Raw genomic sequence first — 20,268 nt, 5'->3', positions numbered from 1 at the left:
CTATAAACCACGGCTTCAATTAGTATGAATTGATGTTTAACAAATTACAAATTAAATAAATCACGCAATACAATACAGCGCTTGAGAGGAAACAAAAGACTGCCTCATCCGTAACACATTTCTAGTGTTGTTATGACTGAATACAAGGCAACTCAAATTGTAGCAGGGAAATAGCCTGGCAGGAATAGCCAACACTCCAGAAGATAGGCTTAAGATACAGGAGGATCTGGACAGACTTGAACACTGGGTGCTATCTAAAAAAATGAAATTCTACATTTAGGCAAGAGAAACCAAATGTACAGGTATAGTATAGGGGGTATCTTGCTCAATAGTAGCAACTGTGAGAGGGATCTCAGAGTCCTAGTGGACAATCACTTAGATATGAGCCAGCAGTGTGCTGCAGCTGCCATAGTCTACAGCAGCGGTTCTCAACCTATGGGTCGCGATCCCATTTGGGGTCGATCGACCATTTCACGGGGGTCGACAGGCAAGGCTGTCCGCCATTTTTTCCCCCTTTTCCGGTGGGTGCCTTACCTCCCTTGGGCTGGGCCAGCTGGTGGTTGGCCTGCTCCGTCTCTGCCGCTTGCCAGCTACGCCTCGGCCGGCGCAGGGGGCGGAACTACGCATGTGCGGCGCTCCTGGGCAGGGAAAGTCCTCGACTTACAACCGGTTGGGTAGTCCTCGACTTATGACCGGTTTAGTCCTCGACTTACGACCGGTTTAGTCCTCGACTTACGACAGGTTTAGTCCTCGACTTACGACCGGTTGGGGGTCGCGGCATTAAAAAGGTTGAGAACCACTGGTCTACAGCAAGCAATGGATTCTCTTTACAACCATGACATTCATCTTACGACCACCACAAAAAAGATAATAAAATCAGGCCAGTCATGTGGGTGACCTGTTTGACGACCGTTACAACTTATGACTGTAATGGGCAAGCTCCATTACTGTCATAAATCAAGGATTACTTGTGTGGATGAGACAATGATCTTTCTTAACTGAGTCCTAATGTTTGGAAAAACAGTCTTGAGAGCTGAACTGTTTTTTGAGAAGGATCTATACGTGCTCTGCCCCTCGTAGAATCCAGGAAGAGAGACAATTTACGGACCTTTTTGGGTCATTTTTGTGAGGCTAAGGAGAAGCAGCAAAACCAGAGCAAAGCAAGACACAAACAGCTGCTTTCTGGAGTCTGAGAAGTGATGAGTTAAGTTGTTAGGATATTCTGGCAGAAGACGATTATAGGAGCTATTGTTAAATGCTAGCATTCTAAGAAAAAAGACCGGCAAGGCAATTGTTAGCTGAAACAAACACATACTTGTATATTGTCAGCAGCTCCTATGCAGCTTCCTGATAGCTAATAGCCAAGGGTATAGCCGTAATTTAGACATATGCTTTTTGAAAGATAAGCAGGGAGTGATCCTCAATAGCAGCTGAGCCAGAAGCTCTGTATGCAAAACCCACTGAAAGGCTTTGGGGCAGGCTTTTAGTTAAATCCCCTGTAGATCTTTCATGGCTTATCTTTCTTTGCACACCTTATTAACATCTAGTACAAAGCTACATAGCCACAAGTAAAATAGAAAATGCATACGTATGCACATACATCACAGGACTGATGCTGGAACTATAACTTTCATCTCAGATCATTGACTATATGGGTAAGACGACGCATATTTTTGGCATGGACTTAAAACATAGATGTAAGGCTTAGAACGTAGAAACGGGCATGTGGTATTCAAACATGCTTATCACTATTTTAAGTATTATCTTCCCATTTTACTTTCATGGAGCACTTGTGGTTCTTGTTGTCACTGTTTTAATAAAGAAGAATTACATATTCCTCCAATAAATGTCTCAGGGTTTTTCCTAAATATGGATATTAACTTCTCCATATGTATACTGAATCAAGTAGGAAGTAAGAACAACTTTTATTATTATGAAAGTTCTGACAAGGAATAAGATAATCTTTATTGTTACTTTTTTCTGTGAACACACTGGCACACATTAAAAAATGAAATACTGATGCCTGCTCTCAAAAGAATACGTATGTGTATGTGTATACGTATATGTATACACATACATATTACACACACACACACACACACACACATATATTAATCATAGTCCATTATGAATACATAGCAGAAAAAAAAGTCTTGAGAGTTGATACTATATAGCAGGAGTGTCAAACTCGCAACATCATGTGACATATCGTGACTGTTTTTTCCATTGCCGGCAATGGGGTGGGTGCGGTTTCGGCATGACGCATCCGGCAGTTTGACACCCCTGCTATATAGTATAAAGCTATTACAGAATCTAGTTGTTCTACTTTGGATGCTGCAAAGCCTCCTCTCAGAAGACAAACAAATAATTGTTTAATGTATGATATTTTACCCTAAGCAGCAGAAATCACTCAAGATAGTTTCTGAGGAAAAAAAAAATCTGTTGGTTAGATCTATAATCTGACTTTAGAACAGGGATGAGCAAGCAGCCATGATGGCTCAGGAATTCTGGGAGTTGAAGTTCACAGGTCATAAAGTTGCCATAGTTACACACACCACATTAGAAAGAACACAAAAAAGAGGCCCAAACCACAAGCATTCCAATTTTACAATATATGAATACATTATGACTTCTCTTGGATGAGTCCACATTTCTGCTGTTTTCTTCCTTAGGGAACCAGGAGAGGATCACTTCTTCAAGCCGTTCTACAGGGGAAACCGTTTGTTTGATTGACTTGACCAACTGTCAACCTCCAATCACTCCATCCTGTGGGGTGTACTCTTCTCTAACATGCATCAGCCAATCCTTGGAGGATGAAGTAAAAGAGAAAGCGCCTTGTTCAAGTTGTAAAGGAGATTCATTGAAAAACAAGCAGGGATCCACAGAATTTTTCGGGAAAATGAAAGAAGCCGTCAGACAGGCCACTGTGGATGAAACAAATTGGTCAGCTCAAGATGTGTGCATGATACATAAAGAAGAGTTAAGTCATTTCTGCTTGGAGGATCAAGTCCCCCTTTGTTCACTCTGCAGAAAATCCTGGGATCACGCTGCACATACTGTCATTTCCAGGAATCAACCAGAAAATCAGGTAAGCCAGCATAATTCTCCAAAACAATGTATCTAAGACAATAGGGAGCCCAGTCCCTAAATACCCCTGGGATAAAAATCCTCTGGATACCTTCTGCCAATAGAAAAACCATCATCTGTACCAGTTTCCAAACAGTCTCCCAGGGCAGCTCCACATGACGTTCATTCGAGTAGTCCAGCCATGACTCACTTCACTTTCACTTGTTTTATTTATTATTCGTCACAACAGACTGACTCTGATTAAAAAATATTTGCTGCAGCAAAAGTACAATATGCACCCATCGTGGTAACTGTGGTTATTCCCCCCCACACTGTTATATATCACCCTCATCTGGGATTGAAAAATGTGAAATATGGATATCATATTGTCAAAAGATCAAATGAAGTATCTTCCAGCCACAGCAACTGCAGAAGTGTTTGACTTAAAAATAATATTGGGGGGGGGATGAGGGAGTTTAGATCTTTTTGTCTTTGCACCAAAGTTCTTCTCACCCAAAATATGGATACGATACAATATAATACAATACAATACAGTATAGTACAGTACAATATACTACACAATACACTACAACATAAAATTAACTTAACGTATAACATAATATATAATATGGTTTAGTATCATATCATGCTGTATCCAAAGTCCAGGATTGAAAAACAGAGCTAAATTATTATATATTTTTTTATGTTTTTGTTTCTATCCCATTGTTATTAATTTTATAAGTAACTCAAGGCAGCATACATATCTAATATTCCTTCTATTTTTCCCATAACAACAACCCTGTGAGTCGGGGCTGAGAGAAAGTGATTGGCCCAAAGTCACCCAGCTGGTTTTTCATGCTTAAAGTAGGACTAGCCTGATGCCTTAACCCAGTGGTTCTCAACCTGTGGGTCGGGACCCCATTTGGGGTCGATCGACCATTTCACGGAGGTCACCAAGCAAGGCTGTCCGCCATTTTTTTTGTCCACCATTTTTTTTGTCCGCCATTTTTTTTGTCTGCCATTTTTTCCCCCTTTTCCGGCAGGTGCCTTACCTCCCTTGGGCTGGGCCAGCTGGTGGTCGGCCTGCTCCGTCTCTGCCGCTTGCCAGCTACGCCTCGGCCAGCGCAGGGGGCGGAACCACGCATGCGCAGTGCTCCCGGGCAGGGAAAGTCCTCGATTTACGACCGGTTTAGTCCTCGACTTATGACCGGTTGAGGTCGCGGCATTAAAAAGGTTGAGAACCACTGCCTTAACCACTAACTAGACCAGGGGTAGGCAACCTTGGCTCTTTTATGACTCGTGGACTTCAGCTCCCAGAATTCCTGAGCCAGCATAGCATGTCTGGCTCAGGAATTCTGGGAGTTGAAGTCCACGAGTCATAAAAGAGCCAAGCTTGCCTACCCCTGAACTAAACCAAACTGGCTGACATACTTATTAATAAGTATGTCAGGGGACTGGAGGCTAAAGCATATAAGGAACGGCTGCTGGAATTGGGTATGTCTAGTTTAATGAAGAGAAGGACGAGGGGGGACATGATAGCAGTGTTCCAATATCTCAGGGGCTGCCACAAAGAAGAGGGAGTCAAGCTATTTTCCAAAGCGCCTGGAGGCAGGACAAGAAGCAATGGGTGGAAACTAATCAAGGAAAGAAGCAATCTAGAACTAAGGAGAAACTTCCTGACAGTGAGAACAATTAACCAGTGGAACAACCTGCCTCCAGAAGCGGTGAATGCTCCAACACTGGAAGTTTTTAAGAAGAGACTGGACAGCCATTTGTCCGAAATGGTATAGGGTTTCCTGCCTGAGCAGGGGGTTGGACTAGATGNTATTATTATTATTATTAATATGGTGACAATTGTCTCTTATTTGACTTTTTTGCAAAAGAAAAATTCAAGGCATCCCATAATACTTTACTTCCTTCTTTTTTTGCCTAGGCTACTGGAAATGTCTTGAATGGGTAAGTGTTTTCCTGCTGATGTGCCAATATGTTGGGGCATTTGTTTGTTTGATTTGTATGCCACTCGCCTCGCCTTTCACACCACCCTTTGAGGCTGAATCTAGACCTGCAACAGATAGATGTATCTCACTGGTTCCATCCAATGTCAGCTCATAGATGACCTTAGCTCACACCAGGTCCAACAAAACCAGCCTGCCTCTTATAGGCTGTCGCTTTCCATCTCTAGAGCTAAGAGCTCCCAGCCTGTGACAGTTCTTGGCCAGCCTGGGAAGCTAGGTAGAGTCAGATCTGCTTAGTACCTGGATGAGAAGTCCGAATTAGTTTGGGAAGCTGATGGAAAAAAAAAAAAACCTTCTTAGAGTGAAGGGAGGTAATCAATCCACTTCGGTGTTGTTATCAAGGAAACAATATGAACCCGAACTCTGAAATAACCAGGCGCTAAACTCAGTCAAGAAAGCCATTTTGATCCTTCTTTATGAGACATGATAGCAGTATTTCAGTATCTGAGGGGCTGCCACAAGGCAGAGGGGGTCAGGTTGTTCACCAGAGCACCAGAGGGAAGGACGGGAAACAATGGTTGGAAACTGATCAAAGAGAGAAGCAACCTGGAATGAAGGAGAAACTTCCTGACAGTGAGGACAATCAACCAGAGGAACAGCTTGCCCCCAGAAATGGTGGGCGCCCCATCACTGGAGGTTTTTAAGAAGAGACTGGACAGTCACTTATCTGAGATGATATAGGTCAGTGGTGGCGAGCCTATGGCACGTGTGCCAGAGAGGGCACTCAAAGCCCTCTCTGTGGGCACATGAGCTGTCACCCCAGCCATGCCTCCCCTCATGGCCCCCTCACCAGCAGCCCCCCGGAAGAAAGTCACCCCCAGGCGCAGCCCATGCAGAGCAGTGTAGCCAAGGACATGGCAGCTGAGCAGTGAGGATAAGACTCTGCCCTTGCACCCCATCGCTTGTAGATGATGCTGTGGGGTGCAGGCAGAGGGCATGGCTGCCACGGCACCACTGGGCCACCTGGGCAATCAGCTGTGGTGGCCCATGGAGGCGGTGAGTGGCCCTGTGGGGGGTGGGGTGGTTTTGGGGCACTCGGTCTCTAAAAGGTTTGCCATCACTGGTATAGGTCCTCCTGCTTGAGCAGAGGGCTGGACTAGAAGACCTCCAGGGTTCCTTCTATTCTATTCTATTCTATTCTATTCTATTCTATTCTATTCTATTCTATTCTATTCTACTCTACTCTACTCTACTCTATTCATGTATAGCGCTTGATTGCCACGTTATTGACAAGCTATTTTAGATAGTACAGGTAATCCTTGACTAATGACCACAATTGGGCCCAACATTTCTGTTGTTAAGGGAGACGTTTGTTAAGTGAGTTTTGCCCTATTTTACAACCTTTCTTGCCACAGTTGTTAATTGAATCACTGCAGTTGATAAGTTAGTAACACGGTGGTTAAGTCAATCTGGCTTCCCCCATTGACTTTGCTTGTCAGAAAGTCGCAAAGGGGATCACATGACCTGGGGACACAGCAACGGTCATAAGTTATGAAGCAGTAGCCAAGCATCTGAATTTTGATCACATGATCCTGGGGATGCTACAAAGGTCGTAAGTGTGAAAAATGGTCATAGGTCACTTTTTCAGTGCTGTAACTTTGAACAGTCACTAAGTGAACTGTTGTAAGTTGAGGATTACCTGCATTTCCACTGCTAACGTTTGTGAATACAGTTTAGTCAAATAATCGCATTATGTTCTACTCTACAGTCCATCGTAGGAAAACGCAAATGTTTTGATCTTCTTCGATTACATATCCTTTATATCATGAATTTCCTCTCTCCCTAGGGGGAAAGATGGTTTGCCAAAATCACAGCCAACCGATGCTTCCATGGTAGAATTTTCAAACATAAACAAAGAAGACTTCATAGAAAAAGGTAAGTGTGAAACATGGTTATAAGTCGCTTTTTTCTGTGCCGTTGTAACTCTGAACGGTCACTAAGTGAACGGTTATAAGTCAAGGACTACCTGTGTAAGATGACTTACATCAAGCCAGTTTGCTTGACTGGCCCACCAAAGAAATAGAAGGAAGCCCTGAGAAAATTTGTAATAAGACAGGAAGCTGGATAATTTCACCTTCAAAAAAAAATTATTTATACACACAAAATTCTGATTCTCAGTGTTACAAAAAACTGGGGCTAATCCTAAACATCGGTCCATAAAATTTCCAAAGTGAGGTCCCTTTCACTGAATTACAAATTCTGTCCAGTGCTTGAACCAACCACCCAGAAGCTCTAAAAAAAGTTTCTCTCCTTCCTCTACCAGATCCCATTAGACCCAAAATCTAAAGTCTAAAGAAAAGAAGAAATAGGGGTGACATGATAGCAGTATTCCAGTATTTGAGGGGCTCCCATAAAGAAGAGGGAGTCAAATTAGTCTCCAAATTAACCAGTGGAATGTCTCGCCTTCAGAAGTTGTGGGCGCTCCATCACTGAAGGTTTTTAAGAAGAGGCTAGACAGTCACTTGTCTGAGATGGTATAGGTGATCCTGCTTGAGCAGGGGGCTGGACAAGATCCCTTCCAGCTCTATTCTATTCTATACTCTATATTCTATTCTACTTCTAAGCCACCAACAGTTTTGCTTAGTGACATGCATATTGTTACTGGCATGGCACAATAATCCACCACATTTAAAAACTATATTGTACAAGAGCTTCACACAGATATAGCTAGTGTACCCAGTGGGTCAGGAATCTCCAGGCCAGGAGCAGTGTTTCTCAGACTTAGCAATTTTAAGATGTGTGGACTTCAACTCTCAGGATTCTCCAGCCAAGAGACTCTGGACTCTTATCTTATTTCAGCCAGGATTAAATTTAGGTACAAATAGTTCAGAAGGTGTGGGGTGCAAGTTTCACACGTCTGCAACTTTTGCCTCTGTTTTTCTGGGATTGTGCAGTAGGAAAAGATGGCATTACGTTGAAGTAGTCAATGGACAGCCTTGCCTCTACTTCCTTCAAAAAATGGCTTTGCCAGGTTTACAGTACTTGGCCTATGTCCACAACATTTAGGTTCATTTGGATTTAGTTCCAGATACCAATACAGGTAGTCCTCAACTTATGACCACAACTGAGTCCAAACTTTCTGTTGCTAAGCAAGACAGTTGTTGAGTTTTTGGACCCATTTTATTACCTTTCTTGCCACCGTTGTTAAGTGAATCGCTGCAGCTGCTAACTTTGTAATATGGTTGTTAAGCGAATCTGGCTTCCCCATTGACTTGGCTTGTCAGAAGGTCATAACTGATCACGTGATCCCGGGACAATGCGACCATTATAAACATGAGTCAGTTGTCAAGCATCTGAATTTTGATCAGGTGACCATGGGGATGCTGCAATGGTCGTAAGTGTGAAAAAAGGTCATAAATCACTTTTTCAGTGCCGTTGTAACTTCAAATAAACCATTGTAAGTCAAGGGCTACCTGTACGTAGGATTTCCCTACCTCCCAAGTAAGCTCCACCTGCTAACTTCTGGCACTGTGATGTGATAGAACAGGGGTCTTCAAACTTGGCCCTTTTATGACTTGTGGACTTAAACTCCCAGAATTCCTCAGCCAGCCTGCCTGGCTGAGGAATTCTGGGAGTTGAAGTCCACAAGTCATAAAAGGGCCAAGTTTGAAGACCCCTGTGATAGAAACTACAAGAATCAAGAGGGAAGAAACTTTATGTTGCTTCAGGTAGAGTAGATATCTAATTTCGCTTTATTTTTCGAAGGAAGGGCAACTGATGGGAACGAAGATGACAAGAAAGACAATAAACCTGCAGCTGTTGAGCAGTGGGTGGACTTCAGCTTGGAAGAAAAGAAGGAAGCAGGTAAAAGGCACTTGGCATTGTGGGATATTCCTCTGCACTGCAGGGAGACAATTTCACTGTTTGGATCCTGGGAGCTTCTAGGCTGCTCCAGTTGTCAGCCAAGAGGAAAGATGGTCCTGAACTTAGTGCTAAGAGTTTTTCTTCTGAATACATGCTCAGACATTCTGGGCCTCAAGGAATTTGGCTGTGGATGATTGCTGTAGGACAGGGGTAGGCAACCTTGGCTCTTTTATGACTCGTGGACTTCAACTCCCAGAATTCCTGAGCCAGCCATGCTGAGGGGAAAGGGAGAGGTTTCCAAGGTGAGCCATGCTGGCTCAGGAATTCTGGGAGTTGAAGTCCACGAGTCATAAAAGAGCCAAGGTTGCCTACCCCTGCTGTACGAAGACTGAATGACTCCACTGAGCTCCAAATTCCATGGAACAAGCTTTCAAGTTGGAACTCTCCAATGTCCTGTAGTTCTACCTCAGTAAGGCAAAGATGTGTGGACTTCAACTCCCAGAATTCCCCAGCCAGCTATCCTGGCTGGGCAGTTCTGGGAGTTGAAGTCCACACATCTTGAAGTTGCTGAGATTGAGAAACAACGTTCTACTCCAGAGACCCTCGACCTTTTGGGCACCATAAAACCGGTTCTGCGGATAGAGGTTTTTCCGCGGACTGTAGTGGGTGTGGTTTTGTGTTCTGCCTACATCCCGGGGATGGGGCTTTGCTTGTTTGTGCGGCCTGGTTTCTGGCATGCCACAGCCCGTTGCTGGTCCACAGGCCGGGGTTTGGGGACCCCTGTTCTACTCTATTTGCCATTATTGTATATGCTGTAGTCCCATGTGGTTCACAACTGGGTGCTAACAAATCAGAAGCTCTCCAAAAAATTCTTAATACATAATGTATCCTTCCTTATTTGCTTGTCATCCAAGGAACTAGTTTGGCTTGATAGGGACTCTGGGAATTAATCTAGGCCAAATCAGAAGCGTAAACAGGTGTGGAACCTTGTCCTTTCAGCAGTCCCAAGAAGGTTCCACACTTGTTTACACTCTGATTCAACTGATTTTGAGGATACATAAAATTCCCAAGTGGACTCAGTGACTCTCAAAGAGCTAACAACTGGATAAAATTCCCAAGTGGACTCAGTGACTCTCAGAGAGCTAACAACTGCAAAGAATACAAACCCTTCCATTCCTCACCAGTCAGTTATAACTGAAGAAGCTTCTTGGATGAGAAGTGAAATGTTTTCAAATAAAAAAAAAACCAAGAAAGTCCAGTTGTCTTTTAGAAAAAGCACCTCTGGGGCAATCATGACCTGGATGATTGAAAATCATCCATAGACATAAAGTGTTTTATGAGCACAGGGCGTGTCACATCACTGAGGTGACTGGGGCACCCTTTACAGCAGGTTCCATATTGCCTTCCAGATGATGCTCACCATTACCTCTGAGCAGCCACAGACAGCTGGACCATGGGGAGACATGCTGAGAGTCTTACTTTAGCCACATCTGGAGCACAGCAAGCTCCCCAGTGATTTAGAAGCGTCTGTTTACTTATCTGACTCTCTGAAGTTATGGTTTGTGGTCTAGATCTCAAGGGCAACCTGCTGAAATAATTAGTAGAGATACACCTTGAAGTACATATTTATTAAGCCAACTCAGGTTGGATTAATCAAGCAGAATGCAAACATTTGAGCCGTTAAGAACTGTTTATTCAACAAGATGTTAAATACAGTTGAGAGAAAGGGAAGAAGAAAAAAAACTGACAGCCTTTCTGATCACACCTATGTTTAATTTCAATAATGGGTGCTTTGAGGGGGCATGAAACTGGGTGTTATCAGTTGCCAAGGTAGTGCAGGATCCACTAAGCCATTTCTAAGCTTCCTGGGAAGGAAGGTCTTTTAAAAAATGCAATAAAAATAAGTTATAATGACATATGATCTTTTCCTTTGTAGGCACCCAACCCAACACAAGGGTCAAGAACTCAATTACGTGGATTGTCCTCATACTCTTTGTCATTCAGATTGCGGGCTTGGTAACCACCATCTTCGTTTTCACAAGTGAGTGACAGACTCATGTTCCATATTGATCTATCCAAGTTTCATCCTTTAGAATAATACAGGTAATCCTCAACTTACAACAATTCATTTAGTGACCGTAAGTTGAGGACCTTCAAAAGAAAATATCCCAGTCCTGGATCCCCACCTTAACAAAAAGATCCAGTATGAGTGTGAGAAGAAGGCCTAGTGTTCAAGGCAGCCATGTTCAGACCCTATGGCAGTGGTGGTGAACCTATGGCAAGCGTGCCAGAGGCGGCACTCAGAGCTCTCTCTGTGGGCACGTGTGCCATGCCCCGAAGATGGCAACTGTCCCTCTTCAACCAGCCGCCCGTTAACTTGCTGAGGTCCCATGTGGCTGGATGCATCCCAGCATGGCTGGTTTCCCTCCCGTCCCGTCCCATCCCTCCTGGCCTCGCATGCTCTCTTTTTCCCAGGCACGACCCACTGCATCGCCTCCTCAGCTGTTGGCCGGCCGTCCAGCTCAGAGGCGGCTTCTCTGAACTGCTGGTGGCGTGCTGCGGAGCCCCAGAGTATACCGGTCGAGGGGCTGGCAGGCTGTGGCTGCTGACGGACACTGTCGGCCCCCATGCGCTCGCTGGCCTCTGTGTGCGGGGGCCGACGGTGTCAGGCAGCAGCCACCCCAGCCCCTGCCTCGCCTTGCGACAATGGCACCCCCGCCCTACCTCATCTTGCCCCGCCTCACCCCACAGGACGAGCCTCCTGTCCACCGCCCCACCTGCCAGAGACCCCCTGGATCTTCCCCAACCCTGCCCAGCCCCCACAGGTGTCCCTCCCCACAAGCAACATCAAGGTGACCATACCTACCTTGGCCACACCCACCCAGTCTGCCATGACCACCACAGCCACGCTCACCCAGTGGGCCACGCCCACCTGGCACCCGGCGATACATAAGTGGGTTTTGGGTTGCAGTTTGGGCACCCGGTCTCTAAAAGGTTCGCCATCACTGCCCTATGGACTGTACTACAGCACTGGGAAAAGTGACTTATGACCGTTTTTCACACTTACGACCACTGCAGCATCCCCATGTTGCACGTGATCAAAATTCAGATACTTGGCAATTGACTCATATTTATGACGATTGCAGTCTCCCAGGCTCACGTAATCCCCTTTTGCAGACCTTCTGACAAGCAAAGTCAGTTGGGGAAGCCAGGGTCTCTTAACAATCAGGTTACTAACTTAACAACCACAGTGATTCACTGAATAACCGTCGCAGATCGTAAAATAGGGCAAAACTCACTTAACTGTCTTGCTTAGCAGCAGAAATGTTGGGCTCAATTAAGTCGAGGACTCTATTCACGTACACATTGTTTGCAGTTTTGTTTCTAGAAATATTTCCGATAACTTCCCGCATAACTAGGCAGTTTACTTTGTAGGGTACAACATTGCTGAGGTTAGTTTATGAAAATATTGGTTCTTCCTTTGTCTTTCTTTCTTACTCTGGAGAACATCACCCATCATGCAAGCAGGCAGCTGCTTAGAAGCAGGGCTTTTCAACCTTTTCATCCATTGTACCACTTTTAGGATATGGCAATATCCGAGTACCACCTAGCAAGGTGTCAAAAACTTGATGACAAAAAAAAGGAAAAAAGTGATGAAGTACAGGTAGTCCTCGACTTACAACAGTTCGCTTAGTGACTGTTCGAAGTTACAATGGCACTGAAAAAAGGGCCCCCCGAGCCACAGCCAAGCAAGACACCTGCCTGCCCACACGGCGGCACTCTTCCTCCTGTCCGAGGTTTTCATTGTTGTCAGCATTTCTGTTGAGGATTGGCAGTGGGGGCGGGATGGGGGGAGGTGTTTGGTTTTTATTCCCCCCCCCCCCCGTCTGCTGGGTGGTTGCAGCAGGTTTTGGTCACTTCACATGACTCTGGGACCCTGGGACCGTCGTAAATATGAATCAGTTGCCAAGCATCTGAATGTAAATCACAAGACCCTGGAGGTGCTGCAACATTCCAGGTGATCGGCGCTTCTTCTGGGCTCAGCAGAAGGGCCAGGATCAGTGCTGCTTTCCAGCTGATTGGTGCTTCTTCTGGGCTCAGCAGAAGCACCAGGATCAGCACCGAGCTCCAGCTGGAGCCTGGCGCTGATCCTGGCGTTTCCACTGAGCTCTGGCAGCCCCGAAGAAGCGCCGATCAGCTGGAAAGCGACACTGATTCTGGTGCTTCTGCTGAGCCCTGACAGCCCTGCAGCTCCAGCCATCTCTCGCTCAGGCTTGTGCGGTGCTGCCACTGGTTCAGCTCATTTCCCTCCCCCACTACCACTTTTCTAGGATGGTCGCGTACCACCTGCAAGGTGCCAATGTACCACAGGTGGTACCCGTACCACTGGTTGAAAAGCCCTGGCTTAGAGCAGAGTGTTGTTCATTGCTTTCCCACATTGTAATTCAGTGGAAATCACACACCCAGAAAGCCCCACAGACTATGGATACAAATCCCAGCAATCTCTTTTAGTTTGGGGAATAGCAGTGAATCCCTGAACTCTGCACAGAGTTTGGAGAATATCAGAGTGAGCCTACAAGGTTTTGTTTTTTTTATTTTGGTTTTGCAGCAAATCATCTTTGAAATAAATATTTTTGTAACTGGGAAGGAAAAAATCTGAAACGGCTTTAATGATTCTTGTCCTGGCAGATTGTTCAGCTCCAGCAGCCGTTTATCTGGCACCTCCTTATCTGACATCTGTGTCAAACTAAGGTCATAAAAGGGAAGCCAAGACACTGTCTGTTTGAAACAACTGCCCCCAAAATTACACTGTACTAAGGAGAAGGTCTTAAAATCCACTTTATCACACTACCCGTATGAAAACTTGCAGCAACTGATTTTTTTTCTTTTGTAAAATCGAGCCCCAGATAATTGTTTTTAATTATTATTCCTAGCTTCTGAGGAACATAATTTGACACAATAATTTATTTGGGTTTTTTTTTTGTTTTTTTGCTAAAGACGTTATTTGTCTTTTGCTCTGACGGTGTTTACTTTTTTTTCCTATAATGAGATCATTTTGGGGAAGGATAGCTGCAGACTTCCAAAATATACGGAGATGTTGGTGTTCAAATAAAAGCGTTTCCCTAATTCTGTAATAATAACAATAATGTTATTATAAAGAAAGCAAATATAGCAGAAATAGTGATAGGTCCCTTGAGTGGAAGCCCAAAACAACTGAGGCACCACTTGAATATCATCAGCTTTGACAAAATCTCCATCGCAGGGAGCTTTACTTGGAACAGCGTATATTTTGTGAGAATATCTTTCATGCCTTCAAAACAACATCTGCCTATCTCAGATCCTTGGGAAGGAATCAGTAGGTGCCAGATCCAGTCAAAACATCTGGCTGGTTGTGCAATGAGCTATAATAATATTTGCCTCTCTTCGTTCTTTTTGCTCAGCGGTTGTTCTTGCTTACAGCCAAATGTACATCAAACCCTATGTTAGGTCCATTCAACCAACTGTAGTTAAAATAAAACTTGGTTTAGTATAATGGGTGTTCAACCGGATGACTGATAGAACTATATTATGCAGAATTCTTATCAGTGGCCATGATGACTGTGGAATTCTGGGAGTTGAAGTTCATGCACCTAGAAATTCAGAAAGCTGAGAAACATTCTTCTAAATCAGGAGTGGGGAACTATGGCCCTTTTAGGACTTGTAGACTTCAGTTCCCAGAATTCCTGAGCCAGCCATGCTGAGGAATTCTGGGAGTTGAGTCCCATGCTAGCTCAGGAATTCTGGGAGTTGAAATCCACAAGTCATAAAGGGGCCATAGTTCCCCACCTCTGTTCCTAAATAAAGGACTGAGGATAATAATCTATTAAATAACATGAATTTGTATTTTCAGAAGCTAAACCTCATTTGCCTTCTGCTGCTGCCACCACTTCCTGTTGCCCAGCGGGCTGGCACAGGAACCAAGGAAATTGCTATCATGTTATGGAAACCAAAGAGACCTGGAATGCTAGTCAAAATCGTTGTCTCTCCCTTGGGGCCACCTTGGCTGTCTTTGGGGATCTAGAGAAACTGGTAAGAGAAGAATCTGTCAAAATTGTTATCTGCAGTTACGCTCAATCAGGCCTGCCTACTCTTTCACTATTTTATGAAATAAGAGCCTGCCATTATCTCTCCAGGATGTTCCAGGAATTTAAATCTCATGCCAGGTGTTGCTTTATCCTCTGTACCCCAGAAGCAGACTGTGTAATTCAAGCAATCCAGATAGTGGATTTTCTTAAGAATGTGAATTGTCATTCTTGATAAAACATGTACGTATACGTGCACATATATGAAGAGTGATGAGGGAAGAAACAGAACTCAATTTCTAAAATGTTCTGAAACCCATTGTCAACGCTGCTAACATTGGATGTTTTTGCACTGACAACACATGGGAATGTAGCCATCTTTTACCTTTTGCTTTCAGAGTTAGATGATGCTGGGAGGGGGAATGTGAACGAGAGTCCAGCTAGACATAACAACATTGGACCTAGCGTGAGAAACAAGGTTATTGTAACCAGAGCTGATAAGGAATGTGATTTATGACTGTCAATTGGAGGAGGGAATTGTGGTTTGATACTATGTGCTGGGGGGGGGGGAATTCAGTTTTTGGCTTTGATTATGCAGTACCGATGTTATACTATTCAAAATAAAGATTCTTTAAGGTAAACGATGCCTTGAAGTTCTTTTGAAGAGTTTCATCTGTCGGAACCATGACACCCATATTTTGTTTCTCTTTTTTTTTAATTCAAAAACAGATTGGCACCATGAATGTCAGAGAGCCCTTTAACCACTGGGTTGGCCTCCACAGAAGTCCTGAAGAGAGCTGGAAATGGCCAGATGGGACTCTGTTCAAAAACCTGTAAGTTCTTCCTACCATTGGATACTCAGACCATACTCTCCATTAAGTCTTCAAAAAAATCATTACAATATGGCTCTTTAGGCAGATATTTGGGAGTGAGAGGAAAGATCATAGTAACCAGCATGTGTAAGCATGTGAGGTTAGAAGTTATAAAAGCTCTGTAATTGTCTCAGTTTACATCTGGTCTATTGCAAACAGCTCCAACGCCCTGGATTGGAATGGCATATAAGCTGGAAGGAAGGAGAAAATGAAATAGTTTCCAAGGTACAAAAGGAAATTTAGATTGGTTCCAACTGTGCTTGTCTCGTTCATTCATTCATTCATTCATTCATTCACTCATGCACTCACTCATTCATTCAATCTCCATGGAGATGCTCAATCATCCAGGTCACAGTTCTCCCAAAGTTACTTTTCCAAAAGGCAACTGAGTTTTCTTGTTTTTTTTTTCTTTGAAAAAAATTTGCTTTTCATCCCAAAAGCTTCTTCACTTCTTCACTTCTTCACTATTCTGAACAGTTCTGAAGAACTGAAGAAGTTTCTTGGATGAGAAGCGAAACATTTTCACAAGGAAAAAAAACCCCACAAGAATATCCAGTTGCCTTTTGGAAAAGCAACTTTGGAACAGTCATTCATTCAATCAATCATTTACTTTACTATTCTGATAGACCGCCATGTTCCTTACATACTCCCAGTGGTTTCCAGTATTGGATGAAAACACTAAAACAGACATATAAAAACAAACACATTCAAATCAACCCTCTCCCATCCTCCAATAGCAATTATTGTCCATGCCCCTACAGAACATCTCCGAAGTTTCACAAGGCATGAATGAATTTAGTGACAGATTTTATCTTCCTGGGCTCTAAGATCACCGCAGATGGGGACTGCAGCCAAGAAATTAAAAGACGCTTGCTCCTGGGGAGGAAAGCTATGGCAAAACTAGACAGCATACTAAAAAGCAGAGACATCACCCTGCCAACAAAAGTACGTATAGTCAAGGCCATGGTTTTCCCAGTTGCAATGTATGGCTGCGAAAATTGGACCATAAGAAAGGCTGAGCGCCAAAGAATTGAGGCCTTTGAACTATGGTGCTGGAGAAGACTCCTGCGAGTCCCCTGGACTGCAAGGTGATCAAACCGGTCAGTCCTAGAGGAGATCAACCCTGACTGCTCTTTAGAAGGCCAGATCCTGAAGATGAAACTCAAATACTTTGGCCACCTAATGAGAAGGAAGGACTCACTGGAGAAGAGCCTAATGCTGGGAAAGATGGAGGGCAATAGAAGAAGGGGACGACAGAGAATGAGGTGGCTGGATGGAGTCACTGAAGCAGTAGGCGTGAGCTTAAATGGACTCCAGAAGGTGGTAGAGGACAGGAAGGCCTGGACGAACGTTGTCCATGGGGTCGTGATGGGTCGGACATGACTTTGCAACTAACAACAACAACAAATGAATGAATTCCAAACAGACAAGAAAACCTTATAGGACAGCAACATATTTCGCCCTGCATCTGTGAATCTCACCCAGGGGAGAACCCTCAGCATCCCAGCTCTGGTTTTGTGAACCCAGCCATTCAGCTTTTTGCCTGAAGGGGACGGCTTGAATGGTGCCTTGTTCTCTTGGGCATTAACAGAACTCGGTTGAGAAATACAGGCAGTCCTCAACATACAATCATTGCTTTAACTACCATTCAAAGTTACGACAGCCCTGAAAAAAAGAGATTTATGACCAGTCCTCACAACTATCACAGCGTCCTCTGCAGCCACAAGATGGCGTCTCAGGAGCTTGGCAACCAGTATGTACAACGTCCTGGGGCTACATGGTGACCATTTGAACACATTCCCAACTGGCGTCCGATAAGCAAAGTCAGTGGGGCGAGGAGCAGGATTCGTTTTAATGACCACAGCAAAAGCCGGTCATAAAATTGGGCGCAGTCATGTAATGACTCACTTAATGCCTGCATCGCTTAGGGATTGAATTTCCAATCCAAGTGTGGTCATATTTCAAGGACAACCTGCACTTTGCAAACAATTCCTGTGGCTGTTTTAATTTTTTTCCTGTCATTTTATACAGGTGGTCCTCGACTTACATCAGTTCACTTAGTGACCATTCAAAGTTACAACGGCACTGAAACAAAGTGACTTATGACCGTTTTTCACAATTAGGACTGCTTGCAGCATCCCCATGGTCATGTGATCAAAATTCAGATGCTTGGCAACTGACTCGTATTTATGACCGTCGCAATGTCCCGGGATCACGTGATCCCCTTTTGCAACCTTCTTATAACCAGAGAAGCCAGATTCACTTAACAACTGGGTTACTAACGGAACAACTGCAGTGATTCACTTAACAGCTGTGGCAAGAAAGGTCATAAAAATGGGGCAAATTTACTTAACTAATGTTTCCCTTAACAACAGAAGCATTGCGCTCAATTACGGTTGTAAGTCGAGGACCACCTGTACTTTGAGCATACCAGCCCTTGTTTGTGCATTCTTCTCCCCGTGTTTCTCGATGCCTCTCTTAAGCACTTTGGGTTAGAAATGCAACTTTATGGAAACGCATTATAGAAACGTATAAATGCCAGCAATTTTCTTTTTTATATATAGGTGTTTTATTCATTTTCTATTATTACAAATCCTAAGTGCTTAGTAAACAACGTGATGTCCGGGTACATTTCTTACTCAATGTTACATCTTAACCTCTGCAATATAAATCTGTTCAATGCTACACAATCCAGTGTTTTTTCCCCCCCCTTGATCCTCTCTTCTTCCCATAGCAAGGGCAGGCAACCTTGGCTCTTTTATGACTCGTGGACTTCAACTCCCAGAATTCCTGAGCCAGCCATGCTGAGGGGAAAGGGAGAGGTTTCCAAGCTGAGCCATGCTGGCTCAGGAATTCTGGGAGTTGAAGTCCACGAGTCATAAAAGAGCCAAGGTTGCCTACCCCTGCACTAGTGTTTTCATTTCCCCAACATTGAACAAATAACAGTCCTTACTACTATTGATACATACAAAATTAGATATGCCAGCAACTCTCTATTGCTTTGCAGCTTTGAAGTGGAGGGAGACGGACCCTGTGCTTATCTGAAGAAGAGAGCGGTGAGCAGCGCAGATTGTGCCGACTGGAAGAAAGGACTGTGCAGCCTGAGCACTGAAGAATTCCTTTTGTGCAAAAAGCAGTCGGAGGCCTTCACTGCCGATGCGCGTGCGCATGCGCACACACCACGATGAATTTTCTGTGGGTGGCCTTCCTTTTCATCCATGCAGGAGATAAACGTTTTTAACAGGGTATAATTGCAAAAACTGACTAGACTGGAAAAATATCAAAGCGATGTAAGAAAAGATCTAAAAACATTTTAAGGGGGTTTTTTCCCCCCTCCAATACAGGTTGCAATCCTAAATAGGTTTTCATGGGAGAACACTCCTTGAATTTAGAGGGATTTACTCCCAGGTAAATTAGAAGTATATCTAAGGTTATATTCCTGCGGTGTGTTTTGGTACATATACTCTCTAGCTGGATTGAGAGTGCTTTGCTACCTCACTTTTTTCTTTGGCTAAAAAACAATGCAAATTTGGAGAAGAAATACTTTTAAAACACTAGTCAATTTTGAGTAATTGTGTGGTCAGACTAGCCTAAAAACAGGTCAGGGTAGATTGTAATTCAGTGGGTTGTAGGATGCCCAGCTGTTAGTTTTGCATGTGGTGTGAACTAGAATATCAAGCCCTAGTATTGCATGTTTGTATGGAATTTAATACATTGGATGACCCCATCCAGAGGCTCAAAAATCTTTACATCTACCAGAGCAATCCCTTAATTGTAAAATCTCGTGATCCTGATGTTTCAGACTTGGAATCCTACCTCAGAAATAAACCAAGCTCAGAAGCAAACAGAAAATTGTAAACCATCATGTAAACCATCACTGGCTGCCGGTGGCTTTCCGGGTGCGCTTCAAGGTGTTGATTATCATCTTCAAAGCGCTCCATGGCATCGGACCTGGATATCTCCAAGACCGCCTTCTGCCTCAGATTACCTCCCATCGGCCGGTACGCTCCCACAGAGTGGGTCTCCTCAGGGTGCCGTCAGCCAGACAGTGCCGGCTGGCGACCCCAAGGGGGAGGGCCTTCTCTGTGGGAGCACCCACCCTCTGGAATGAACTGCCCCCAGAGATCAGGGTGATCCCGGATCTCCCTTCCTTCCGCCGCGCCCTCAAGACATGGCTATTTAAGCTGGCAGGACTGTCCTAAGGGGTATTTTTAGTTGGGTTTTAAAACAATTTTTAAAATAACAAAGGCCAAATTAATATTTCCTTTTAATTACGTTTTAACGGTAGTATTTTTGTACTTTTGTATTTGTTTTTAGTAGGCTGTTAGCCGCCCTGAGTCTGCAAGGAGAAGGGCGGGGTAAAAATACAATAAATAAATAAATAAATAAATAAATAAATAAATAAATAAATCAAGTCAAGCTTCTCCATGCAAGGAGAAGACCTCTGCC

The 20,268-nt window shown here is 44.1% G+C and overlaps 1 protein-coding gene across 1 annotated transcript in view; it reads left to right on the top strand.

The window, feature by feature from the left end:
- LOC107291120 overlaps positions 1-19,546 on the top strand; it is a 21,172-nt gene extending 1,626 nt beyond the window's left edge. Inside the window, exons 2-9 of the mRNA XM_015820082.1 lie at positions 2,673-3,088; positions 5,000-5,022; positions 6,868-6,956; positions 8,787-8,885; positions 10,822-10,926; positions 14,776-14,954; positions 15,677-15,780; positions 18,827-19,546. Of these exons, the coding sequence (XP_015675568.1) occupies positions 2,900-3,088; positions 5,000-5,022; positions 6,868-6,956; positions 8,787-8,885; positions 10,822-10,926; positions 14,776-14,954; positions 15,677-15,780; positions 18,827-19,007 (969 nt within the window). The 5' untranslated portion in view covers positions 2,673-2,899 and the 3' untranslated portion in view covers positions 19,008-19,546. The remainder of the gene's footprint in view (positions 1-2,672; positions 3,089-4,999; positions 5,023-6,867; positions 6,957-8,786; positions 8,886-10,821; positions 10,927-14,775; positions 14,955-15,676; positions 15,781-18,826) is intronic.
- The last annotated feature ends 722 nt before the right edge of the window (positions 19,547-20,268 follow it).

Source organism: Protobothrops mucrosquamatus, unplaced genomic scaffold, assembly GCF_001527695.2.
Source record: "Protobothrops mucrosquamatus isolate PMUCROS unplaced genomic scaffold, P.Mucros_1.0 scaffold1055, whole genome shotgun sequence".
Classification (NCBI taxonomy): domain Eukaryota; kingdom Metazoa; phylum Chordata; class Lepidosauria; order Squamata; family Viperidae; genus Protobothrops; species Protobothrops mucrosquamatus.
The sequence above is the reverse complement of the archived record's forward strand: the minus strand, read 5'-3'. Positions and strand labels throughout refer to the sequence as shown.